The 27958-nt window shown below is 42.1% G+C and overlaps 1 protein-coding gene and 1 non-coding gene across 2 annotated transcripts in view; both read right to left on the bottom strand.

The window, feature by feature from the left end:
* Positions 1-18449, bottom strand: part of ANKUB1 (ankyrin repeat and ubiquitin domain containing 1) — a 29248-nt gene extending 10799 nt beyond the window's left edge. Inside the window, exons 1-3 of the mRNA XM_043474044.1 lie at positions 18360-18449; positions 16712-16855; positions 6761-6977 (exon numbers count right to left, since the gene is read on the bottom strand). Of these exons, the coding sequence (XP_043329979.1) occupies positions 6761-6977; positions 16712-16855; positions 18360-18449 (451 nt within the window). The remainder of the gene's footprint in view (positions 1-6760; positions 6978-16711; positions 16856-18359) is intronic.
* A 4633-nt stretch (positions 18450-23082) lies between these two features.
* Positions 23083-23154, bottom strand: TRNAC-ACA. Its single transcript has one exon. It is a non-coding gene; the product is annotated as a tRNA-Cys (tRNA).
* Positions 23155-27958: the final 4804 nt, after the last annotated feature.

The following is a 27958-nucleotide window of genomic DNA, read 5'->3' as shown; positions in this document are numbered from 1 at the left end:
TGTTTCCCGGGAATCTTGCCTCAGGCTTCTGCTCTTTCTCTCCATGTTCCCTCAGGATAAAACCCAGTCTTGGGAACTTTCTTGGAAGTCCAGTGGTTAGAACTCCATGCTTCCACTGCAGGGGGCATGGGTTTGATCCCTGGGTGGGGAACTAAAATCCCCTGGCTGGAGTCCAAACTCCAGCCAGGCCCCTGCTCCAGCTGCGGATTCCGCCTGCCAGGGACATCACCAGCCAAAGTATCATGCTAGATCCTTGCTGTTGTGAAAAACAACCTTTGCAGTGCAACCAGAAAGAGGAAAAATCAGAAATGGGCTCCTCCCCATCTGACCCACTCAGACCTTTCTCCCATCAGCCTGCCTCCCCTCACTCTCTTCTGGCCATTCTGACCTTTCACCTGTTCTTCAGATGCATCAAGTCCTTTTCCATCCGAGGATCGAAAGGCCTACAATTTCTTTTGCTTCAGAGGGGCTTTATCCAGTTCCACAGGGCATGTCCTTCTGACTCAGCTTTGCCTCCAACTCTGTATCCTCACAGAGGACCATCTCAGTCACCATGGCTAAAGCCATCTCTGCCACAACCCACCCTCCCCGAAACCCCTTATGCTGTGACCTTACTTGAAATTCTTCATAGTCCCTGTCATCAGTACTCAAAATCATTTTCCTTGTATGGAGATTTTTTTTTCACGGCCTACTAGAGGGGAAGCTCCGTTAGGACTCTCCACACCACCTGCCTCTTGCTGAGTGCTCACAGATGGTCCTCTGGGAGGATACAAGTGCCCACGCCAAGTTTGCTGGCTGGCCGACAGGCCACCTCCGTGCCACTGATGGCATCATTAATCTCCCCTGAGTCCGCAAACTCCAGGCAGGCCTGCGCTCCAGCTGCAGACTGCTCCTGCCGGGGACATCAGCAGCCAAGGGGTCACGGTAGAAGCTACTGTTGTGAAAGACAACTTTTCACCCCCAACCTGCTTCTCTTCCTGCCGCGTGTCTCAGCATGTGTCCCCACCGTCTTCCTTCCTTGCCGCCTGAGCTGGGAACCTGGGAGTTGTTCTCCAGCCCTTCCTTTCTCTCATGCCCCCAACATCTGTACAGTTACTTGTTTCTCTTGAGTCACTCAGTCGTGTCCAGCTGTCTGTGACCCCATAGACGGTAGCCCACCAGGCTCCTCTGTCCGTGGGATTCTCCAGGCAAGAATACTGAAATGGGTTGCCATTTCCTTTTCTGGGGGATCTCCCTGACCCAGGGATTGAAGCTGTGTGTCCTGCCTGGCAGGCAGGTTCTTCACCACGGAGCCAGCTGGGAAGCTCATACAATCACTCAGACCTGACAGTTTTACTCTGTTTCCTCACCTCCATCTCAGCCAGCTCTGTCCCATTTCAGGCCTAGATAATCTCTCACCTAAATCTACCTTGAGAAGCTCCCCACAGCCTCCCCGTCTTTATTCAATTCTCTGCTCAGATGTCATCTCCTGCTCTAGCCAACCATCAACAATAACCTCTCCCCACATTACCAAGCCACTCTCTATTCCCTTCTGCTTTCTTTTATAGTTCTTCATTCTATTTAAAATTGGGTATTTTTCTGCTTACTGGATGACGCATGCCCTCCCCACTGAAAAGCAAGCTTCAAGAAGTAGGAACCTTGTTACTTAAAAAAAAAAAGACTTTTATTTATTTGGCTTTGGTCTTAGTTGCAGCATGCAAGATCTTTAGATGTGGCATGTGAAATCTAGTCTCATGATCAGGGATCGAACCTGTGCCCCCTGCATTGGGTCTTAGCCACTGGACCACCAGGGAAATCCCTGGAAACTTGCTACTCTTGCTCACAACTCTGTGCGTGTTTTCCCAAAAGGATCCTGACTCATGGTGGATGATCAGTAAATACTTGTTGAATGAAGTTCTGACCAACTCCTCAAACACGTTCTGGCCATGTACTGCCCTCCTAACCCGTGTTCCTGTCCTCTATGTAACGCTTGCCTCCAAGCGAGACTCTAACTGCCTCGGTTAGGAGAGCCGAGGCCCCTGGACAGCAGATGGATTGACTGCCTTTGACTCAGTCTGATGGCCCCAGTGTTGATCGCCAAAGTGATGATGAGGCAGTGGGTGACTAGACTCATCCACGCACATCCTCAGGCTCAGACAGGTTTGCCATAAACACTTGTAGGTGAGAAAGAAGGAAAGTAGAGTATTTGTAACAGCAGTCCTCTTAGAGTCACAGAAGGCCGAAGATAAGAAGATCCACCAGGGCTTCCTTGGTGGTCCAGAGGTATAGAATTTGCAGGGTATATGGGTTCAATCTCTGATCAGGGAATTAAGATCCCACATGCCTTAGGGCATCTACTGAGCCCTTGCTCTCTCCAACTAGAGAAAGCCCTCTCAAAGACCCAGCACAGCCAAAAAAAAAAGAGAAAAATATCCTATCCTAAAAGACCAGCCCGTGGAGAATTGCCTGAGTTAGTGAGCTGGGAGTAGAATGTGGCTTGGAACTCCTGTCTCTAGGATTCTTTTGAATGCTTAGAAAGCCTCCTGTTCCCAGTTTCCTCTCTTTCCTTTTGCTTCTCCGCCCTTGCCCTTCCTCCCTGCCTCAGCTTCACAGGCAGACACCCGCACGGGTGTGTTCTTCCTGCTCATCCCTCTCCTCTGGGTTGGTGGTGGTTGTTTGTTTTGCTTTTGATCCCTCCCTTTTGAATGTTACAATCTGTAGTCTTGAAGTGGGGCTCTTCTTCCCTTACTCTTGGCTCTAGGATTTCTTGACCTTGGCCTCATTGTCCTTTGTGGGTTGATTCCTAGTTGAGGGCTTCTTCACTCACAGAGCCTGGTCTGCATTAATAGCCCCAAAGCCCCTAGCCTACCTTAACCCTCACAAGTCTGGCCTCAGCTAGGAGAACTCACTTTCTTGCTGGAGAATTATGCAATTATTCTGTAGAGATTGAGTAGCAGTTCTACAAACACACTCTAGAAATGCCTGAATAAACATTTTCCAAAACATGGATCATCCCTGACATAATAGATTTGTTTCTCTAAAGCTGCTTGCTGTATTTAAACTTTCTTATAAAATATTTGAGGACTTTCCTGACAGTCCAGTGGTTAAGACTCCCCCTTCCAATGCAGGGAGTACAGGTTTGATCCCTTGTCAGGGAGCTAAGATTCTACGTACAGTGTGGCCAAAACACCAAAACATAAAAATCAAAAGCAATATGGTAACAAATTCAATAAAGACTTTAAAAATGGTCCACATCAAGAGAAAATCTTAAAATAAAATATTGGATTTCTATGACCAGCACTAGAAATAAAAGACTTTAAACACTGTACCAAGTGCATTGATGTCGTCTCCCGACTTAAGTGACTTACTATGTTTTTAATTTATGAAAATCACTCACACATGAGCATTGAAAAGCTTTAGCTTAGCACTCTACCCCAGGCCCCTTGGTCCTCCACAGTGAGGCCACACAGTCTCCATTTGAATGACCGGAATAGTCCGAATTTCAGTAGCAGAGGGTTAGTTAAGATTGCAGGCCAGCAGCTCAGAAGTTTGGTGGAAAGTTGCTCGTCCTGTTCGTCCTGCTCAGATGTTGTCCTGTTCTAGTAACTTGCCTTATTCCTCCAGGAGTAAGAGACCAAGCCCGCATCTTATGCCTCAGAGACAAGTCTCGGTATCCTACTCTACCCTTGGACTTCAGAACTGAGATCCCATCTCTGTTCTCTGAGCCTGGGACTTGGGGGATTCTTATTCTGCAGCCCGGTCTCTGGGGTTGGATTTCTCTTACATGTTGACAGAGGCTCCAGTGCCAGCAACCAGCTTGTCTCACTTCCTGCCTTTTATGTCATTCGCTCATTGATTCCTGGTGGCTCAGCAGTAGAGAATCTGCCTGCAATGCAGGAGACATGCGTTGGATCTCTGGGTGGGGAAGATCCCCTAGAGAGGGAAATGACAACCCACTCCAGTATTCTTGCCCGGGAAATTCCATGGACAGAGGAGCCTGGCAGGCTATAGTCTCTGGGGTCTCAAAGAGTCCAACAGGACTTGGCCACTAAATACCAAACAAGAAAACAAAAAAATGCATTGATTCATTCTCTACCCTAGTGCTGTGATTCACCTACCGGGGCCCTGCTGGATCCCCCTAAGGTTCACCTTCTGTCTTCTTCCATCTTCCCATCTGCGAATCCAGACTTACCAGCCTATTCCAGGACCCTCACCAGCAGAGTATTTTACGTGAACAAATGTTACAGGTGTTTTAACGATCAATTTCAGTTTTTTGCAGTAAAGCAGTTCTAATTTCTCAAAGATCAAAGGTGACAATGGATGGTTTTTCTCTTAATGCTTAACTTTGGAATGTCTAGCAAATTTCTAGGCGAGTTAATAAGCACCATTTATTAGATAATCCTTCCATCCCAATTGATCTGTAATGCCTCCTTTGTCACACATTAAATTCCTTCATAAGCTTAGGAATTCTGTTAGAAAATAGCAACTTATTTTTAAAGTGCTATGTTGCTCCAGAAACTACAACTAAAATTTATAACCGAAGATAAAACTAATGAGACTTAAACTTCAAGGACTATTCCTACATGAACTGTCTAATTCTTTACTCTTAATTTTTTAAAGTGGATTCCCCAAATTGCATATATTTACAAAACCCGGCCCCCCCCCACTGTCTACTTCCAAACCCATCTACCATGCCTAAGCTATGCAGGAAAGCAAGTGCAAGCAACAGGGCCCATTCTAGGGAGTGTCTCCAGGCCCTCCCTGTGTGGTCCCCAGGTCCCAAGTTCCTGGATTCCTCATGCATACTCTGGGGACAGTATTTGCCTGTCTGATTTAGGCTTTTTCTTTCTGAACGTGAAAGCCATGTCTCTGGCTTGGGTTTCCCTTAATGGAAATCAAAACAGAACACTGATCAGAACTTAAAGAGCTCAAGTAAAATAGGTATCAGTAAAGACACTGGGTTGACAGTAGACCTTGATGGAAAGAGCCCAACCCTGAATGTGAGATGACCATTCATTACCCATGTGACCTTGAACAAGGTCACTTCACTTCTCTGAGCCTCAGTTTTCTCATATATAAAAGGAATTAAAATGGCACAGTAGGTCTCTAAGTGGCCTAACGTCTGGCTGAGGGGCCCTGGAGCCCACCTAGATTTCGAGGCCTGAGCTGACAGGACCTTTTCCTTGGAATAGTCTCTCGGATGTGATATGCTCAGTCTGGCCATGAATACCTGCCATGAGGTGTTCACAGTGAGAAGTACCAATGGCATCATTTTGTCCTGTATAGGTTGATTCAAGAAAAGGTGTATGTGTGTGTGCATGTGTGTGTGTGTGCATGTGTGTGTCTATTGGACCTATATACTGTGTCACTAAAGCTGAAGTCATAAAATTACAAAATCACAAATATTGGGAAATGTTGAGCTTTGATCAAGGCTTGATAAGTTAATTCTGAGACATTCTATCACCGAAAAAGCCCTTTGTCCCTTTATTACTTATCTTCTTCTTAATGCCTGCAACCTTTCTGTCTCCATCCGGTTTATTGAAATTGCTCTCTCTGAGCTCACCAGTGACCTTAAGCCAGATCAAAAGGTTTTTAATCATACACTGTCTTTGGTCTTTTACCAGCATCCAGCAAACTGTCTCTTCTTCATCATCTGTGACAATGCAGAGTCCCTGTTCTCCTCCCGACTCTGACAGCTGTCTATATCATTTTCTGACTCCTGTTCTCTCTACTTACATCAGCTTCAGCACCTCCTTCTTAGAGGATCATTTTAAAGTGTGTTATCCTTGACATACCCTGAGCAAGTAATTTAAGCATATAGAATCTTTTTGTTTTCTTTAAATCTATAAAAAATTAGGGGTTGGGGGAATTCCCCAGTGGTCCCATGATTAGGATTCCATAATTCCATTGCAGGTGGAACAGGTTTGATCCTTCGTGGGGAAATAAGATCCTGCATTCCACATGGTGCAACCAAAAAAAAAAGAGGTTGGACCAGGCCATTTCTGAATTCTCTTCAATCTCTAAAGTGTCTCATCGTGACCTGAGCAGCACAAGCCTGAAGAGAAGTCACCGTGGTTTTCTCATTTATCCTTTGTCATTTCATTAAGTAACTAGGTCATAAGCTGCTTGAAGACAAATGCCACTTGTGGGGTGTAGTGTGTGCATCCTCAGTCATGTCCGACTCTTTGCAGCCCTGTGGATTGCAGCCCATCAGGTTCCTCTGTCCACGGGGTTCTTCAGGCAAGAATACTGGGGTGGGTTGCCATGCCCTCCTCCAGAGGCTCTTCCCAACCCAGGGATTGAACCTGCATTTCCTGCATCTCCTGCATTGCAGGGGGATTCTTTACTGCTGAGCCACTGGGGAAGCTCTTGAGACTGTGAGAAGGTTCTTATTTCTTATTTCTTGGTCTAGAGACCCAGACAACAAAAAGAGTTTTGGGTTGTTTTTTTTTTTTTTTTTGGCCTTGCTGGATCTTCAGTGTGGTGTGCAGGCTTCTCTAGTTGTGGTGAGCAGGCTGACTTCGTTGACCCAAAACATGTGGGGCTCTTAGTTCCTTGCACAGGAATGGAACCCGTGTCCTGCATTGGAAGGTGGACTCTTTATCTCTGGACCACCAGGGAGACCCCCCCAAAGAAGGGGGTAATTTACATAAATTTGATAATTTACATCCACTCTGCACCTCTAGAGGTTTTAGTTTAGAAACACCCCCGCCCCCCCCACCCCCCCGTTGTGCATCTGGCATCAAAGGACCCGCGGGCTGAGAGCACGTCGCGGGGGTACCGGGGTCTGTCCGGTAGTCCGTGAGCAGGTTGCAGTCGTACATCTCCAGTCCCTCTGGGGTCCGAAGACAGAAGACACTCACGGGGAAGCCACACCTCAGAGCTATCAGTGTCCGCAGATCGGACACTTTTTTCCCAAGAAGGGAAATGCCCTCCGTGATGGCCACGGTTTCCTGGGTCACCGCGTTGAACACACGGACAGTGGGCTTCTGTTCCTCCTAAGGAAAGAGAGAAGGAGAGCGCTCAGGACTCAGTCTTGTCTGGGGGTTGGGACGAGATACAAGCATCTTGGAGTGCTGCTCTCAGCGCCTCTAGCTCCCACAGCCCGGGTACTAAGGTTGCAAGCAAGAGCCAGTGAGGCGCCTTGACCTCTGGTCTGAGTCTCATGCGTCTGTCTGAAGACATTTGTGAGCCCTGCTGGAGTAGGATTTAGCAACTCACTCCAGTATTCTTGCCTGGAGAATCCCATGGATAGAGGAGCCTGGTGGGCTACAGTCCACGGGGTCGCAAAGCAGCGACTTATCATGACCTTGAGACAAGTGAAGGAGACTTGGCGGGGCTTTGAGTCCCTTCTTACTTCTTACCTGTGGACCCAGATACCCAAGAGGAGTGGTGATCACATATACCCACTCGCTGCTTCTGGAAGTGTTCGTTTAGTAACAATTCCTCCATCATGATGTACTTTAATATGGAAATACTGTGGATTCTAAACCTCAGCCAATTAAAAAAATTCTTTCTAGGAGGTTGTCTCTGGGGAGTGGGGCTGAGCTCGGGGTAGGAGGAGAATTTTGCTTATCATTTTATGCTCTTCCTCTTCTGAATGGTTTGACTTTTTTGTTGTTGTTGTTTAAAATAACTTCATGTATTTATTTTTACTGTTTTAAAAAGGGAAGTACTTGGGAAGATCCCCTGGAGAAGAAAATGGCAAAACCCACTCCAGTATTCTTGCCTGGAAAACCCCATGGACAGAGGAGCCTGGCAGGTATATACCATGGGGTTGACAAGAGTCCGATATGACTGACTTCACTTTCACTTTTCACTAAATAAAAGTGACAAAAGTTTCCTTTGCTCCTTTTGCTTTGGAATCTAAACTGGAACTCAGATATCTGAGAGTTAAGAAGGAACCTTTAGGAGAATGTTAATCTGTTAAAACCCTTAAAATCAGTCAGACCAGAACTACAAATGTAGCAAAAGGGGCCAATGGGGAAAGGGTGGGAAGGAAAGGTTACTAAAATGTTCCCTTTTACAACCACAACAACAGAAAAGAAACTGGCTTTACTTTCTCTTTAGCAGATTCAGGAAGATCTTGTTTTTCTTTAGCATGATGCTGCCACAGCAGATGTCAGCTCACGGAGCTGCCACCCCGGGTCCCAGTGACCGGTTTCAAGGGCCCTGAGCAGAACTGGGACGCTGGCCTGGCCTCCAGGTTCCCCAAGTGGCTGCTCCAGCCGGTCCCTGCTCCCTTGCCCAGCTCCTGCTCCCCTCCCCTTCTCCCTGTGAGACTCGTCCTGGGTTTCTGCAGGGACCGCTCCCTGCCCCTGGTTTATAGTAGGTGAAATTCGCTGTGCGCCTCCCAGATTGCCACAATGTGAGCAGCGTGCAGATATCTTTGAAGGAGCCTTGAAGGAGCAGTGTTATTGATGATCACTTGGGCTGTGGTGCTCCTGTCTGAGGCCCACTGCAGGGACTCAGGTCACTGGGAGCAGTTCAGCTCTCTCCTGCTGAACTAATCTGCAGGCAGAGCAGCTCGCTGAACTTTAAGTGCTTAGAACCATTTCCCTCAACAGCCCCTCACAAACTCCCTCAGTAAACACTGAAAAGAAGTAGGAGTCACCCTTTGTCTTTCATCATGCTCCTGTTTGCCTGTGGCTCCATTAAGGCTCCTAATCCACATGCTACTTGTAGCCAGGAAGAAATTCCTATGAAATCTGAATAAAGAGATAGTGAGGAAGAGAGAAAAGTTATATTTTATGTAATAGTTATTTCTTTTATGATTACTCTGACTTCCCTAAAATTAGCCCTTGATCTGGGTTTTCATTTATATTTAGAATTAAATGCAGAATGTACAAACAAAACAGCAAAGCCCCAAATCACCCTTAAAAACTAACTAACTACTATTTGATGTTAGAAAGATAAGTTTAAAAGGTGCTTTTCAGAATATGGATAAATATTTGCCTGCTTCATTCTAACCTGTGGTATTTTGGAAACTATTGCGTGGGTTTTGTTCATTGTTGTCTCCCAGTGCCTATGATGTACCCAGTACAGAGTGGACTGTCCATAAATGTGTATTGAATAGATGATTCATGACACATCTGGAACACAGTTCTCATTGCACTATTTTAACTCTGTATTTTCACCGTTTTATAAGCTTTGTTCTTGTGGGAAACCCATTTGACGTTCACTAACCCATTTTAGTGAAGGATAGGGAAACCTGGTGTGCCGTAGTCCATAGGTCACAAGGAATTGGACATGACTTAGCAACTGAACAACATTTTAAGTTCTACTGAGAGCCATACCAGTTGGTGATGCTTCTTCATATTGGTTTTACAGAGAAGGAGCAGGTAACTGTTGATTAACAGCAACTTGCTGACTCACCTTATCTATTTATAAAAAAGGCATTTATCTATATGATATCCCTCCCTGAATGTTCTGAACGTTGAAACACTGGTAGTTATGCCCAAAAAGTCAGATGCTGTTACATAAGCAATTCCATAAACAAGCCTTTATTGACAAATGTAAAATTAGATTTTCCACTTTACAAGCAAACCAAGGCACCATGGTAAGAGGAACACATAAAGTGTCTTAGTATTCAATAAAGAAAACACATAGATCTATTTCGTGCATGCGTGCATGCTCAGTTGCTCAGTCACATCTGACTCTTTGCAACCGTATGGACTGTAGCCCACCAGGCTCCTCTGTCCATGGGAGTCTCCAGACAAGAATACTGGAGTGGGTTGCCCTGCCCTCCTCCAGGGGGTCTTCCTGACCCAGGGATCAAACCTGCATTGCAGGCAAATTCTTTACTGCTGAACCACAGGGGAAATTCTCTAAATATAATTCTGCCAGAGAAGGAGAAAATAAAGATCATTAAGAATCTGTGGAACTTGAGAGTTTTTAACTAAACTCTTCGTGTTGGCCAGTCCTGTGACTTGTAATCCTTTTCTTCCTGGATTCTCTGGAGGAGTCTTGTACCTCTACATTTGATTCTTGTCGTTAGTAGTTTAGAACTTTAGGGAAAGTTTAGAGTTCAGTGCAAAGGCAGCTTGTATCACTGTGATGGATGATGCTTAATCAGCAGAAGTTAGGAAATATTCTTGTAAGTAAAACTATGAACATAGGTTGCTTTGGGGAGGGAAACTAGGGGCCAGAGGTAGGAGAGAGACTTTTTATTGTATATCCTTCTGTAACATTTGAATTAAGCACCATGTGAATGTACTACCTGGTCAAAAAGAAATAAAAATTTTTACATACCTCAACATAATAAAAGCTATATATGACAAACCCACAGCAAGCATCACCCTCAATGGTGAAAAATTGAAGGCATTTCCCCTGAAATCAGGAACAAGACAAGGGTGCCCACTCTCACCACTACTATTCAACATAGTGTTGGAAGTTTTGGCCACAGCAATCAGAGAAGAAAAAGAAGTAAAAGGAATCCAGATAGGAAAAGAAGAAGTAAAACTCTCACTGTTTGCAGATGACATGATCCTCTATATAGAAAACCCTAAAGACTCTACCAGAAAATTACTAGAGCTAATCAATGAATATAGTAAAGTTGCAGGATATAAAATTAACACACAGAAATCCCTTGCATTCCTATATACTAACAATGAAAAAACAGAAAGAGAAATTAAGGAAACAATACCATTCACCATTGCAACAAAAAGAATAAAATACTTAGGAGTATATCTACCTAAAGAAACAAAAGACCTATACATAGAAAACTATAAAACACTGATGAAAGAAATCAAAGAGGACACAAACAGATGGAGAAACATACCGTGTTCATGGATTGGAAGAATCAATATTGTCAAAATGGCTATTCTACCCAAAGCAGTCTATAGATTCAATGCAATCCCTATCAAGCTACCAACGGTATTTTTCACAGAACTAGACCAAAGAATTTCACAATTTGTATGGAAATACAAAAAACCTCGAATAGCCAAAGTAATCTTGAGAAAGAAGAATGGAACTGGAGGAATCAACCTGCCTGACTTCAGACTCTACTACAAAGCCACAGTCATCAAGACAGTATGGTACTGGCACAAAGACAGAAATATAGATCAATGGAACAGATAGAAAGCCCAGAGATAAATCCACGAACCTATGGACACCTTATCTTTGACAAAGGAAGCAAGGATATACAATGGAAAAAAGACAACCTCTTTAACAAGTGGTGCTGGGAAAACTGGTCAACCACTTGTAAAAGAATGAAACTAGAACACTTTCTAACACCATACACAAAAATAAACTCAAAATGGATTAAAGATCTAAATGTAAGACCAGAAACTATAAAACTCCTAGAGGAGAACATAGGCAAAACACTCTCCGACATAAATCACAGCAGGATCCTCTATGACCCACCTCCCAGAATATTGGAAATAAAAGCAAAAATAAACAAATGGGACCTAATGAAACTTAAAAGCTTTTGCACAACAAAGGAAACTATAAGCAAGGTGAAAAGACAGCCCTCAGATTGGGAGAAAATAATAGCAAATGAAGCAACAGACAAGGATTAATCTCAAAATATACAAGCAACTCCTGCAGCTCAATTCCAGAAAAATAAATGACCCAATCAAAAAATGGGCCAAAGAACTAAACAGACATTTCTCCAAAGAAGACATACAGATGGCTAACAAACACATGAAAAGATGCTCAAATCACTCATTATCAGAGAAATGCAAATCAAAACCACAGTGAGGTACCATTACACGCCAGTTCACGGATGGCGTCTATCCAAAAGTCTTACAAGCAATAAATGCGCTGGAGAGGGTGTGGAGAAAAGGGAACCCTCTTACACTGTTGGTGGGAATGCAAACTAGTACAGCCACTATGGAAAACAGTGTGGAGATTTCTTAAAAAACTGGAAATAGAACTGCCATTTGACCCAGCAATCCCACTTCTGGGCATACACACTGAGGAAACCAGATCTGAAAGAGACACGTGCACCCCAATGTTCATCGCAGCACTGTTTATAATAGCCAGGACATGGAAGCAACCTAGATGCCATCAGCAGATGAATGGATAAGGAAGCTGTGGTACATATACACCATGGAATTTTACTCAGCCGTCAAAAGGAATTCATTTGAACCAGTCCTAATGAGATGGATGAACTGGAGCCCCTTATACAGAGTGAAGTAAGCCAGAAAGATAAAGAACATTACAGCATACTAACACATATATATGGAATTTAGAAAGATGGTAACGATAACCCTATATGCAAAACAGAAAAAGAGACACAGAAATACAGAACAGACTTTTGAACTCTGTGGGAGAAGGTGAGGGTGGGATTTTCAAAAGAACAGCATGTATACTATCTATGGTGAAACAGATCACCAGCCCAGGTGGGATGCATGAGACAAGTGCTCGGGCCTGGTGCACTGGGAAGACCCAGAGGAATCGGGTGGAGAGGGAGGTGGGAGGGGGGATCGGGATGGGGAATACGTGTAAATCTATGGCTGATTCATATGAATGTATGACAAAACCCACTGGAAAAAAAAAAAAAAGAAATAAAAATTTTAAATAATGAAAATAAAGTCAGTGCTTAGCTAAGTAAAAGTTTATACTATATAGTGTATATATATATACATATACATATGTGTATATATATATATATACACTTAGTTTATACTATATAGTAACAAAAAAGCATTATGTATATACATATTTAAAGACATGAAAGACATTTAAGAAATAACATGGAATTTAATCTGCTTAAAAATGTATTATACTACAATTTTCTGAATATTAGAGGGAGAAAAGCAGAAGAAATTGTTTTTCTTTTCTTTTTTGATAATTAGGCATCTTTCAAGAGCAGGAAAACAATACCTCTAAAATCAGAAACAAGAAAAGGATGCCCACTCTTATGCAACGTATTGGAAGCTCTAGTTAGAGCAATTAAGCAAAAAAGAGAGAGAGAGAGAGATGAAAGGCATTCAAATTGGAAAGGAAGATGTAAAGCTGTCACAATTTATGGATGACTTGATTTTGTATAGAGAAAAGCCTACAAAAAAAACTATTTGAAATAATAAAGTTGCAGAGTACAAAATCAACTTTCAAAACTCTGTTGCAATTCTAGAGACTTCCTTGGTGGTCCCGTGGTTGAGAATCCACTTTGCAATTCAGGGGATGCAAGTTCGATCCCTAGTTGGGGAACTAAGGTCACACATGCCTTGGGGCAACTAAGCTCACATGCCACGAAAAGAGAACCCAAACGCCACAGTGAAGATCCCCTGTGCCACAACCAAAGACCCAATGCAGCCAAATAAGTCAGTTCAGTTAAGTCGCTCAGTCGTGTCCGGCTCTTTGCAACCTCATGGGCTGCAGCACAGCAGGCCTTCCTATTCACCACCAATTCCCGGAGTTTACTTAAACTCATGTCCATTGAGTCGGTGATGCCATCCAACCATCTCATCCTCTGTCGTCCCCTTCTCCTCCTGCCCTCAATCTTTCCCAGCATCAGGGTCTTTTCAAATGAGTCAGCTCTTTGCATCAGGTGGCCAAAGTACTGGAGTTTCAGCTTCAACATCAGTCCTTCCAATAAACAGCCAGGACTGGTCTCCTTTAGGATGGACTGGTTGGATCTCCTTGCAGTCCAAGGAACTTTCAAGAGTCTTCCCCAACACCACAGTTCAAAAGCACCAATTCTTCCTTACTCAGCTTTCTTTATAGTCCAACTCTCACATCCATACATGACTACTGGAAAAACCATAGCCTTGACTAGACGGACCTTTGTTGGCAAAGTAATGTCTCTGTGTAATGCCAAATAAGTAAGTAAATATTAAAATGTTACTCTCCCAATTCATCCCACCCTCTCCTTAGCCTTCAAGAGGGAGGGGATATATATATATATATATATATACTTATGGCTGATTCATGTTGTTGTATGGCAGAAACCAACAGAACAATTACCATCCAAAGGGAAAAAAAAAGAACAAAGAAAACACAAGAAATCTTTTTCATTTCTAAATGCTAACAATGAACTAGCAGAAAGAGAAATTAAGAAAGCAAACCCATTTATAATCACAATGAAGAGGATAAAATACCTAGGAACAAATTTAACCACGGAGGTGAAAGACTTGTACACTGAAAACTCTAAAACACTGTTGAATAAAACTGAAGACAGCACAAATAAATGGAAAGATATCCATTAATTCTAAGAATCAACATGATTGGACCCCTGAGACTAACACAACATTGTAAATCTACTGTACTCCAATAAAGTTTTTTGAAAAGTCGACTGGTTGTGACAGAGAGTATATGGCCTACAAATCCTAAAATATTTACTATCTAACCTTCTGCAAAGAAAAAAAAAAAAAAACAAAGCTTTGCCAGTTCTTGTGTTAAATAATTATAACTCAGCAATGTTGAAAATCCTGGCTTGAGTATGACCATGGTTTTGTAAGAGAATGTTGTTCTTGCTTAATAATACACACTTCAGTATTTAGAAAAGAAGAGTCAACATTATTAAAATGTTCATAATAACTAAAACAGTCTGCAGAGTCAGTGCAATCTCCATCAAGGTCCCAAGGCCATTTCTCACAGAACTAGAACAACAACAACAAAAAAATCCTAAAATTTATATGGAACCGCAGAAGATACTGAATAGCCAAAGCAGTTTTGAGACAGAACAAAAAAGTTGAAGATATCACACATTCTGGTTTCAAATTATATTACAAAGTGATATTAATAAAAATGGCATGGTATTGGCAAAAACAGATTCATGGAATAGAATTGAGGGCTCCAAAATAAACCCACACATATATGGACAATTAATTTACATGAAAGGAGCCAAGACTATAAAATGGAGACAGGATGGCCTCTTCAATAAATGTTGAGAAAACTGGAAAACCGCATGCAAAAAAAAAAGAAGAAAGAAAGAAAAAAGAAAGAAACTAGGTCAATATCTCCTACCATGCACAAAAGTCAGCTCAAAATAGATTAAAGACTTAAATGTAGAACCTGAAACCATAAAATGTGATAGAAGAGAACATAGGCGGTATGCTCTTTGACATTAGTCTTAGCAATGTCTTTCTAGGTATGTCTCCTCAGTCAAGGGAAACAAAAGGGAAACAGTACTACACCAAACTATCGAACTAAAAAACTCATGCACAGCGAAACAGTAATTTAGAAAGATATATGTACCCCCGCCTGTGTTCATCACAGCATCATTTACCATCGCCGAGATATGGAAGCAACCGAAATGCCCATCAACAAAAGAATGGATAAAGAAGATGTGGTGTGTATGTATATACATGTGTGTGTGTGTGTGTGTGTGTGTGTGTGTGTGTGTGTGGTTGGGTGTACAATGGAACTACTTAGCCATAAAATGATTAAATCTTGCCATTTACAACGTGATGGACCCAGAGGATTTTATGCTAAGTAAAGTCAGACAGATGGAGAAAGACACATATCATATGATTTCACTCCACGTGGAGTATAAAAAGCAAACTAGCAACACCAAAAAAACGAACAAATCAAACCAAAAAGTAGATTCAGTGAACAGAGTGGTGGTTAGCAAACAGGAAGAAGTGAAGGTAAAGGAGTGAGACAGGGGTAAGGGGACCAGTGGTCCAGAGATGAATGGAAACTAAATTTCTAGTGACAAGCACGCTATAGAGTTTGTGGAAGTAGAAATATGATATTGTATATGCATAAAAATTATATACGATTATAAACAAATGTTGTGGCAATGAAAAAGGAACTTTAAAAATACATGAACAAATGCTTGTAAGATATTAAAAACACATGTAAAAACGTGGTCTTTTTATTTACCTAGATGGGGATCAAACAATGTTTATTTTTCTGTGACTTATCTTTACTACGTAATAGTAGATATTTTAGAATATTCCTTTTAAAAATAGACTTCCCACTTCGTCCATCAGTAAAATACATGAAAACAAAAAGAGTTAGCTTTAGCTACCATTAACATTTTCTACATGCTAAATATGAAAAAATTAGTGCCCCATTTAGCACAGAATATGTACTTTACTATGTTCCTTGAGGTTGGTATTTTCATATGGAATAGAGAACTAGTACTGAATACTATTTCTATCCTAGAGAGCAACTCTTACATTGCTTGTCTTTTTGAGAAATTGTTAAAAGTTAAGGATCCTTCACCCAAAAAGTCTCCATGTACATAGTTTTGCATGTTTTGCCATTTTAGGGTTTTGTTCTTAAAGCCCAGCCACAGACCCCAAATTAAGCACCACTGATTACGGACAGTATAAATGGAAAATGCTGTCTCCGTTTGTATGTACAGCTAATTCATGCATGGCTGTGCTGATGGATTTGAGTATAGAAACTGCCCCTTCATTTTTATTATTACGGAGAATTTCTTCCCTCTCCTCATTCCCATCATCCGTTGTAAGCCCAAAGAAGTGACTTAACTTTCTCTCTCTCACATCAGTATTCCAGATCTGCTCCTCGGTCTTGCTCTCATATTGGTTTACGGGTTGCTCTGTGATGACTATTTTGGGGCAGGCAACTTAGGGGGAAAGAGGAGGGAAGGGGAAAAGGAGCCAGTGAGGGGACTTTATCCAGTCTCCATGCCTTGCTTCACCTTCCTGCATGGATTTTTGCCTGAGACTGGTTTTACAAGTGAAAGAGCGGGGAAGGCAAGAAGAGAAAACCTCTTCCTAAGTTATGAAATCACTTTGGTTGAATTATCCATAAGTTTATCCAAAATGAAGTAGACATCTTAGACAAATGTTACTCTGTTCATCCATCATACCTTAACAAAGCATTTGAGAGTTGAACAAAATGATATTCCAACGTCAGCAAGACTCCAGCTGTCCTTTAGAGCTGCTCCAGCATACGTCAGCTCCAGATACCTCCTGCCTTGTTCATCTTCAGAGAGAGGAATGTGGAAATAATCCTTTAAAATCAATAGCATATTATGAAGATGGAGAAGGAAATGGCAACCCACTCCAGTATCCCTGCCTGGGAAATCCCATGGACAGAGGAGCCTGGAGGGCTACCGTCCATGGAGTCTCAAAAGAGTCAGACACAATTTAGCAACTAAACAACAACAGTAAAGTAAAAAAATAAATAAGAGTTTAGGAGGCAAAAAAAAAAAAAAAAAAAAATCAATAGCATATTATGAAGACAGCACATCTCTACATTACTAGACCAGCCATGTAATCTCTTTTCTTTTACACTTTCCACTGAGTATTATAAAATTGTTTGGGAGAGAAGGAAGAAGTCTTAGACAGGGGTTCTTAACCTGGAGTCTTTAGACATTCCCAAAAGTTTATGGATAGAATTTAGATGGGAAAAACTATATTTTGTCTTTAACTCCAAATAAAATTGGAATTTTCCTTTTGTATGTAGGCAACAAACTAAAGTAGCCGTAATTGCCTGTTCCTGTGACTTTGTCACCAGTAGAAATCACAGATAGCTTCATATATCATTATAGTTGCTGCAGATATCTCAAAATATTTCTACTGGTCTCCTTTGAAACTGTAATAGTTGTGAGACACACTGCAAACGCTTGTTGCCGTGTTAATAAGGAAACCCACGTGTCACCGATTTGTTCTCTAATTTTTGAAAATCTTATTCCAATATAACTGGTTTCCTTTTTGTGGATATGCATTTTATTTAATGCATGTAAGAAGGAGTCCATAGGCTTCACCAGACTGTCTGAGGGATCCATGACACGTAAAGGTTAAGAGCCTCTATGCTAGAAAATCTAGATTTTAGAGATCATAGTAATTACTAAATATCATATAACTATGATTCCATAAATGCTCCTCAGCAAATGGGAATAAATCATCCCCAGTTAAATACCGTTTGATGGTCAGTTCCTAAATATTTGTCTTAATTTCCCACTTTAGAGTGAGTGTTTATAAGAAACTTTTAAGAAAAGTACTGCACCCAAATTATTTCTTGTTCTGGCTCTGTGATCCAGGTTAAATGGTCAGCCTCTCTGAACTGCAGTTATTCCTGAATGCAAAATGAGACTGTAGCCCCAGAGTCCCCTCCACATCCCAAGTCCTTTGGTTCTTTATAGTTGCTTGCTCAACACACAGGCCATTGTCTGATAACTGGCCTGTTCTACTTGCCCAGCCTAAAGTTAGTATTTTGTTTTTCTCCTTTTATGAAGAATTGCAATAATACTATCTGGCCAATGCACAAACTTATGAATCTTATAAAGGGAAGTTAAACTTTTTTTTCCCCTGAGAATTTTCCTATCTAACATATTTACAGTTAACATCATCCAACAAATGATTATGTAAGCAAACAATGATATTTTCAAGTAGTTTTACTTCCCTGTTTGCTAAAAATGTTCCCAATAGTCTCTTTACCCCACATACAGTTTAAACTTCACTGCGTAGTTAAAATTAATACACATCCTAGTGGCTCGGGGACAGAGTACGTACCTTTATCATCAGCTTGACAGCCTCCACAGTTTCGTCTGCTGAAACATCAAACGGTTCAAAAGACCCCTCAAAGGCTATGAAAATTCTCATTTTCTCAAAAGAAGAAGCTTTCCCCCACAATTCTACTGCATAGCTGGGAGAATCCCAATTCACAGTTAAAAACGACGGCCGGGGCCGCTGTTACTGTCCAGCCTCAGAGGCGAGTTGAGAGAAGGTGGAGCGCGCAGCCGTGCGGTACCACAGTCCCGGGTGACGCTGGCCGCAGCTCCGGTGGAGGAAATCTCTCTCTGCCGATGGCGTTAGTCAACAGTCCTCTATTACGGAAACCAGCATGCTTGACAATGGTTGAGGCAAGTGTGAACAGGTGTCAAGCATGTAACACAAAAATGTCACATGAATTCTAATTTGTGATGTGACCACCACCCACTGACCCTTGAATCCAAATTCGCCCAAGTGCAACTGATCAAATGACCCTTTGAAAGAGATATTTGATTGGGATACTTTGGCACAGAGTAAAGCGAAACAGCGTTGATCTTCCTGAATGTGACCATCCTGGAAGCTCTCTGTAAATAACTCGGAGCTGAAGCGTTCTGGTTTCCATAACAACTTTGTGTACTTGCTCCCCGGTGGTATTTCTAATCCTGCCACGGGGTACAGAACAATACCCACTTGCACCAGGGGGATGAATGTGTAGGCAAATGACTCTGTGGTTTTCCCTTCTCTGCATAATGGGATCTGCCCAAGAACGACACAATACAGTTGGTATTTCTTTTAGTCCTTGCCCTTATGTTATTTAGAACAATTTACCATTGTTATCTCCTTCAACTTCCCTTAGTGTTGGTGGAAAATATTTCAAACCCTTCTCAAAAAAATGAGCAAACATATTAAGCACTATTGCTCAAGTTTATAGAGTAAGCATTTTACTGGAGCTTAATCCTGACTCTCCTTTGAAATCCACAGTATTATACACCTTGTTTAATGTTACTACGTCTGATCATTTTTTCATATACATAAATCCTGTTTTCCTCCTGAAATTCCCCCCAGTCTAGGACAGAATCCCTGTCTTGCATTTCTTTTTATTCTTAACAGCACTTAGCATAATGTCAGTCACATGATAGGTGCTCAGCAAATTTAACTCTTAATTCTATTCTGATTCCCAGTCTGAGTTCCAATTATAAGAAACTTGAGAAAACAGAAAACGTAAAAAAGGTAAAGGATTTCATCCCCAAACTGATTATTTTGCCTCATATTTTTCAAGTGTTGCAACGTGATGATGTTGTCTTATGCTTTCAACATTTTGATTGAAAGAATATCGAGATAGGACGTAGTTTTAACACTGTTTTGGTGTCTTGCTTACCCTCCCTCACCCCCTCCAGCTGCAGTTACTGTTGACTGCTAAAGGCTTATAGCTACACCGTGTTTTCCAAAGAATTGCCCTCAGTTGATGGGTGCTGTCTTGCCAGGAAAGCTAAGCACTCCCTTCAATAATTGACCTCAGAAGTCATTTTGTAGCCCACTGTCTTACATCACGGGGTGAAAATTCTGCAAAGGATCCCTGCAGAACAGGCCATAGCTGGACTTTAACTGAGACTACATTCTTCCTTAGCTCTTTTTTCCCAATCCTGCTTCATTCTCTTGCTTACTAAGGTTTTCTTTTCTATTCACTTATTTATTTATCTTTGGCTGCTCTGAGTCTTTGTGGCTTTGCATGGAGTTTTCTCTAACTGCACTTCCCTGGTGGTCTAGACAGTAAAGAATCTGCCTATAATGCAGGAAACCCAGGTTCAATCCCTGAGTTGGGAAGATTCCCCCAGAGAAGGGAATGGAAACCCACTTCAGTATTCTTGCCTGGAGAATTCCATGGACAGAGAAGCCTGGAGGGCTACAGTCCATGGGATCACAAAGCGTCAGAGACGACTAAGTGACTAACACCTTCAGGTTTCTCTAGCTGCTGTGAGTGGAGGCTCCTCTGCGTGGTGGTGCCCATTGCATTGAGCAGGCTTCTCATTGCGGTGACTTCTCTTGAAGCTCAAGTTCTAGGCTCACAGGCTTCAGTATTTGGATCGCATAGGCTCAGGAGTTGTAGCTCACCAGCTTCGTTGCTTCACGGCACGAGGAATCTTCTTGGATCAGGGATCGAACCCATGTCCCCTGCATTGGTAGGCAGATTATGATACACTGTGCCACCAGAGATGTCCCAGGTTTTCTTGAAGAGTGCTCCCTCGGTAACTGGCACACATCCCAACCCCTGTCTCAGGCTCTGCTTCCAGAGACCAGCCTAGGGTAGAGAATCTCAAAGGTCATGCGTGCATGCTAAGTCATTTCAGTCGTGTTCAACTCTTTGCCACCCTGTGGACTGTAGCCCACCAGGCTTCTCCGTCCACGGGATTCTCCAAGCAAGAACACTGGAGCGGGTTGCCATGCCTTTCTCCAGGGGCTCTTCCCATCCCAGGGATCAAACCCGCTTCTCCAGCATCTCCTGCATTGCAGGTGGATTCTTTACAGCTGAGCCGCCAGGGAAACGGAAAGAAGCTCATATGCGTTAGGAAATCACAACCAAGTACTTTATAACTTCCTGAATGGCTTGCTTTCTTACCCGTGTATAGCTTTGTCTTCTGTAGTGGACTTGCCTTTGCAGTAAATGCTCAGCTCTGGTAGGCATGACCGGCCCCTGGTCTAGTTGGTTGCCCGGCCCTGACTTGTGTGGAGCTGCCGGCTACTGGTTGGTGGGCTGGGTCCAGGGCGGCTGGCTGAAGAGCCCCAGGAGGCCCCAGGGCCAGTGCTGTCCCACTGGAGGGTGAAAACTGGTCCTGAAGTTAGTGGCTGTGGGGCCAGACCTAGCGTTAGCCTGCTGGTGGGTGGGTGGGCTCATTTCCTGACACGGCTGACTGCGTGCTCTGGGGTGTCCTAAAGCGGGTGCTGGCCTACAGATGAGTGGGCTGGATCCCAGGGCAGCTGGTTGAGGGGGCCAAACTGCCTTGGAACTGGTGCTGTCCTGCTGGTGGGCAGAGCTGAGGCCCAGGGGTTTCTGGGGCTCATGGCCCCTGGTGCGTGAGGCTGGTCCTTTGGTGGTGAACAGAGGCCTGCGGTCGCTGGCTGTAGGGAGCCTGGGCTTAGTCCGTACACGTGTGTGGGGTTGAGTCCTGAGCCTTCTGATGGACCAGGCTGTGTCCCAGGGAGAGTGTGGACTCAAGGGTTCCTTTAGGCAGCCTGCCTGCTGCTGGGTGGAGCTGTGTTCCTGCTCAGCCAGTTGCCTGGCCTGAGGCATCCTAGTATGTACTGGTGTTTACTGTGCCTGTGGGTGGGGCTGGGTCCCAGTGTGGGTAAGCTAGAGGGAGGAGCCCAAAATGGCGCTTGCCAGCCCCAGAGCCCTCCTGGCAGAATGGAACTCCCAGAGTGGCCGTCACCAGGGTGAGCTTCAGGGCTCCTGACGCTGGGAGACTCCGAGATCAGCAAGGGGGTCTGACCCAGGCTCCTTCCAGATTACTGCTTCTGCTCCGGTTCCTGGAGTGTTGAGATTTCGTGCACCTGCTTTAAGAACGGAGTCTGTCTTTCCTACAGTCCTCTGACTCTCCTGAAAATAAGCCCTCTGGCCTTCAAAGCCAGACGTTCTGGGGGCTCATCTTCTCAGTGTGGGACCCCTGGGTTGCAGCTGATGTGGGACTAGAAACCCTTGCTCCCCGGGGAGAACCTCTGCAGCTCTCATAACCTCGCATTTGTCGATCACCTGCCCAGGGGTTTCGAGTCTTGACCATAGTGCATCTCTACCCATCTCCTTGTGGTTCCTTCTTTATATCTTTAGGTGTAGATGATCTTTTCTGCTAGACTACAGCCTTTCTCATCTATAGTTGCTCTGTAAATTGTTCTAATTTTGGTATGCCCCTGAGAGGACGTGAATTCAGGGTCTTCCTACTCTGCCATCTTGGCCATCTAGCCAAAATGTTCTGACAAGAGAAGTAAAATTGAAAAGAGCAAGTAAAATTACCCCATCATAGAAGACATAATTATAAACCAGTAAATCATGGCAATCAAAAATTTAAAAAATGTTTATTTATTTATTTGGCCCTGTCGGATCTTAGTTGCAGCAGACGGCATCAATCTTTCGTTGAGGGACACAGAGTCTCTAGCTGTGGTGCATGGGCTTGGTTGCTCTGTAGCATGTAGGATCTGAGTTCCCGGACCAGGGATTGAACCAGCGTCCCTGGTATTGTAAGGTGGATTCTTAATCACCTTTCCTAGACCACCCGGGAAGTACTAAACTTTTAAGACTACTACAAATAATAAAGTAATTCAACTAGGTGGCTGGATTTATATCAATACACAGAAATTAATAGTTTTCTAGAAATAAATGACTGATATAGAATTTAATGGAAGAAAATTCTCCATTTATAAGAAGAAAAAAAAAGATAATATGTTAGGAGTAAACAGCAGGAAACATGTAAGAAATGTATAAAATAAATGTTAAAATTTAACCAATAAACATAAAAGACTTGAAGAAGTGGACTGGCGTACCATGAGTTCAGAAGAAAGGTTCAAAACCATTAAGTCATCAATTTTTCTAAAGTGAAAAGTCAGGCGAAGTTGTCAGTTGCTCAGATGTGTCCAACTCTTTTACCATGGATGTAGTTCAACCTATGGACTGCAGCCTGCCAGGTTCTTCTGTCCAGGGGACTTCCCAGGCAAGAATACTGGAGTGGGTTGCCATTCCCTTATTCAGGGGATCTTCCCAACCCAGGAATTGAACCTGGGTCTCCTGCATTGTAGGCAGATACTTTACCATCTGAGCCACCAGGGAAGCCTTCTAAAGTTAATATAAAAGTTACTTCCTGAGTTAGTATATAAATTTAAAACATAAATTAAAAAAATCCTAACAAAGTCTTTCCCCAGCCTTATTGAATGTAAAGGTGTACAGTGTAATGGTATATGTATATACCATTTTGAGATGATTTTGAGATGATTACCACAATAAAGTTAGTTAACACACCCATCACTTCACACACTATTTCTTTTAATAGTGAGAACATTTAAGATCTACTTTTAGCAACTTTTCAAATATATGATACAAGACTTCCCTAGTGATCTAGTGGTCAAGAATCCACCTGCCAATGTAGGGGACACGGGTTCGATCCCTGGTCTGGGAAGATTCCACATCCAGTGGGACATCTAAGCCTATGTGCCGTAAGTACTTGAGCCTGTGAATTCTAGAGCCCGAGCCCTGCTACAAGAGAAGTCACTGCAATGAGAAGCCTGTCATCACAACTAGAGAGTAGCCCCCTCCCACAGCAACACTGCAACTAGAGAAGCCATGAGGATCCAGCACAGCCCCCCAAAATATATATAGTAATATATATGTATTTAATGTCACATGGTAAATAGTATTGTAAAGGAATGCTGAGTGATCAATGGTCCTTTACAGTAAAATTTACCTTAGTAGTATATGCTTTGGGTTGAAAATTCTCAATGCTGATGTGTTGAGAAAAACTGATAGCATCTGTTTTTAATATATAATTATGCTTTTATGGTTGTAACTTTTAAAATTTGTTACTGACTTCCATTCTTTTCATTATGCATTAATATGCATTAATAATGCCCTATGCATTAATTCTTTTCATTTATGTGTTAAGAAAGCATAAATGTGCATTTGGATTACCTGATAATCCTCTTAATATATGGATTCTCATTGAGTGGTTCTCAAGTGGGCCTGAGATTTTCAATTCTAACAGACTCCCGGACCAAACTTTAAATGGCAAGGAACCGGAAGCTATGTGGAGAATTTTTAAAAAGTAGTTATAAAGAAAAACATATTTTGATTCAGCTGCCTTCCAATTAAATGCAAAGAAAATCAAAAGAAAACTATTATTTAAAATTTCACTAGAAATAGTCTTACAAAACAGATTTCAATCTTGCATTCCTTAGTTTTCTTGAATGTGGTAAAAGACATAAACAAAATCCATTGTTGTATGACTGATATCAATAAGCATTTTTCATTTGTAGTTTAGTAAAAGTAAAATGAGCTACCTTCAGTTTAAAATTCATGAGTTTTTAAAATCATATTTATTAAAAAATAAATTTAAAAGATGCAAGCTTGTTTTGACCACAAAGCTTGTTTCACATTTCTTAACCCCTGAAAAGTTTAAGAATCAGTAGTCTTTGTTACAACTACAAATAGATGTGATGATTTACTATACTGCTGCCACTTCTGAATAGCTCTTGATAACTGGAGAAGGCTTTCATAGAAAGCATTTGTCTGTAGTGACAGGTTGCACTTTATGTTTCAAATAGGCCAGCTTTTTGAGAATAAAAAGTTTGAAAAAAGGAAGTAGAATTCTTAATTCTCAATATTCTTCCTGTCTTCATATTATTCTGATTCTTTTAAAGTACTGTTTTAGTTTTTTTAAGAAAGTAATTTATTATTTTTTTTTTATTTTAACTAGAAAAACAATCATGAGCATTTGGGCAATCCTAAAACTCCTTAGATATATTTAGCTAAATATAATACATCTTCATAAGTGCAGAACTTGCAAGGAAGTAAGGAATATCCTCTTGGGTCAGACAAAGAGGAAACTAAAAATCAGATCTTACTGTTCCCCAAATTTTCTATTTAGCTAAGAAAAACAAGAAAAGAATCAAAGATGAAAGAAAATGGACTTAACTCTAAAAGAAATGGGTGATTTAGAAGTTTGGTCTGGTGATCAGCAGTATCAGCATCACCTGGGCACTTGCTGGAACTATAGCCTCTCAGGCTCCATTGCAGACCTGTGATGGCACCGGAACCTGCATTTGGATAAGTGCTCGGGTCTTCCTATGATAGGACTTTAAGGATCACTGGTCTACGAGATGTCACAATTGAAGGGTACTAGGAAGATTTCCCTTGACCATTAGGTTTTTCACTCATTCTTCTCAGTATCTAAAATTTCATTTTCATTTAAGATATTGTGGTTTTGAAAGCTGCTTTATAAAACATGCAACTCCAACAAGGCTAGTACTCACGTATTCATTTACTAACAAGTTTTCTAAATGATAGTTAGCTGGAAGTGGAGTTTTGAGGATCTAAGGTAAATTTTAGGGATTCAGAGAGAGGCATACGCTCAGATAAGGGGTGCTATTAGGCAGGACAGCTGGGCATAGACAGAGAATGTGGTGGAATCTATGAGTAAGAAGTTGCATTCTTTGCCCCAGATTATACAGGAGAGAGTCATTTGGTTCCAGTTTGAGCCCTCTCTCTCCTGTTACACCGGCTACTCATTGTTTGTCATTTCAGTTCAAAGTTCAGGCTCTGAACCTTTTGGATGGACTTGCATTCAAGTTCCAGTTTCAGAGCCCAAAAGGTCTTTTTAATTTCTCACCAGCTGTGTGTGTTTGGATGAGTTATTTCATTTCTTGACACCTTACAGTTTCCTGATCTGTGAAAAGAAATACAACAGTAGGACTTAAGGTTGTCAGGAGATTTACAACATAGCACATACAAGAGCTTAGAATAGTGTTGTTGCCGCTACTATTATTGTTATTATTAGTGAAGGGCGCAGGGGGAACAAGGAAAAGTCTGGGACTATTTTGAGAGCACTGATCTCCTGGGGATAGAGAGTTTGTTATGTGAAATAACAATGTTGAAAAGAAAGACTGGAAAGGTTTAAGAGTAAAGTGTTCCTAATTAAAAGTTTTACTTGGCACCAAATATGAAGCGATCAATGGTAAAAAGTAAAGTCATTATACATTTCTCCAAACAAGACAAGCAGAATTGCCAATAAACACATGAAAAGATGTTCAGCTAATACGATGAGGTATCACTTCACACCAGTCAGAAGAGTCATCATCAAAAAATCTGCAAACAATAAATGCTGGAGAGGTGGTGGAGAGGAGGGAACCTTCCTACACAGTTGGTGAGAGTGTAAACTGATACAGCCATTACAGAGAACACTATGGCGATTCCTTAAAAAACTAGGAATAAATTTACCATATGACCCAGCAACCCCATTACTGGGCGTATCGTCTGCCTACAATGCAGGAGACACGGGTTCAATTCCTGGGTCGGGAAGATCTCCTGGAGAAGAAAATGGTAACCCACTCCAGTACTCTTGCCTGGAAAATCCCATGGGCGGAGAAGCCTGGTAGGCTACAGTCCATGGGGTCGCGAAGAGCTGGACACGACTGAGTGACTTCACTTACACTTTCACCCTGAGAAAACCACAATTCTAAAAGACACATGTACCCTAATGTTTATTGCAGCAAACTATTTACAATAGCCAGAATGTGGAAGCAACCTAGATTTCCATGGACAGATGAAAGGATAAATAAGATGTGGTACATATATACAATGGAATATTACTCAGCCATTAAAAAAACGAAATTTGAGTCAGTATTAATAAGGTGGATGAACCTAGAGCCCGTTATACTGAATGGAGTCAGAAAGAGAAAAACAAATATCGTATATTAACGTATATATATGGAAACTAGAAAAATGGTATTGATGAACCTATTTGCAGGAAAGGAATGGAGATGAAGATGTAGAGAATGGACTTGTGGGCACAGTGGAGGATGGAGAGAGTGGGATGAATGGAGAAAGTAGCATCAACTTAAGTACACTATCATATGAAAAATGGATAGCTAGTGAGAAGTTGCTGTATTACACAACCTAGTCTGGTGCTCTGTTATGACCCGGAGGGTTGGAAGGTTCAAGTGGGAGGGGAGATGTGTGTAGTTGTGGCTGATTTGCATTGTTGTATGGCAGAAGCCAACGCAACATTGTAAAAATTAAAAAACAACATCAACAAAAAATAAAGTCATTATGAAGTAGCAGAGAGGTAAGCCAGAGAAGACTGTAAGTAAAAACTGGAAAAAGCTAAGGACTTTGCAATGCCTTTGACTGTGTGGATCACAATAAACTGTGGAAAATTCTGAAAGAGATGGGAATACCAGATCACCTGACCTGCCTCATGAGAAACCTGTATGCAGGTCAGGAAGCAGTAGTCAGAACTGGACATGGAACAACAGACTGATTGCAAATAGGAAAAGGAGTATGTCAAGGCTGTATATTGTCACCCTGCTTATTTAACTTATATGCAGAGTACATCATGAGAAATGCTGGGCTGGAAGAAGCACAAGCTGGAATCAAGATTGCCAAGAGAAATATCAATAACCTCAGATATGCAGATGACACCACCCTTATGGCAGAAAGTGAAGAGGAACTAAAAAGCCTCTTGATGAAAGTGAAAGAGGAGAGTGAAAAAGTTGACTTAAAGCTCAACATTCAGAAAACTAAGATCATGGCATCTGGTCCCATCACTTCATGGCAGATAGATGGAGAAACAGTGGAAACAGTGGCTGACTTTATTTTTCTGGGCTCCAAAATCACTGCAGATGGTGATTGCAGCCATGAAATTAAAAGACACGTACTCCTTGGAAGGAAAGTTATGACCAACCTAGACAGCATATTAAAAAGCAGAGACATTACTTTGCCAACAAAGGTCTGTCTAGTCAAGGCTATGGTTTTTCCAGTGGTCATGTATGGATGTGAGAGTTGGACTGTGAAGAAAGCTGAGCACCAAGGAATTGATGCTTTTGAGCTGTGGTGTTGGAGAAGACTCTTGAGAGTCCCTTGG

Source organism: Cervus canadensis, chromosome 7 (genome assembly GCF_019320065.1).
Source record: "Cervus canadensis isolate Bull #8, Minnesota chromosome 7, ASM1932006v1, whole genome shotgun sequence".
In the NCBI taxonomy this organism is placed as follows: domain Eukaryota; kingdom Metazoa; phylum Chordata; class Mammalia; order Artiodactyla; family Cervidae; genus Cervus; species Cervus canadensis.
The sequence above is the reverse complement of the archived record's forward strand: the minus strand, read 5'-3'. Positions and strand labels throughout refer to the sequence as shown.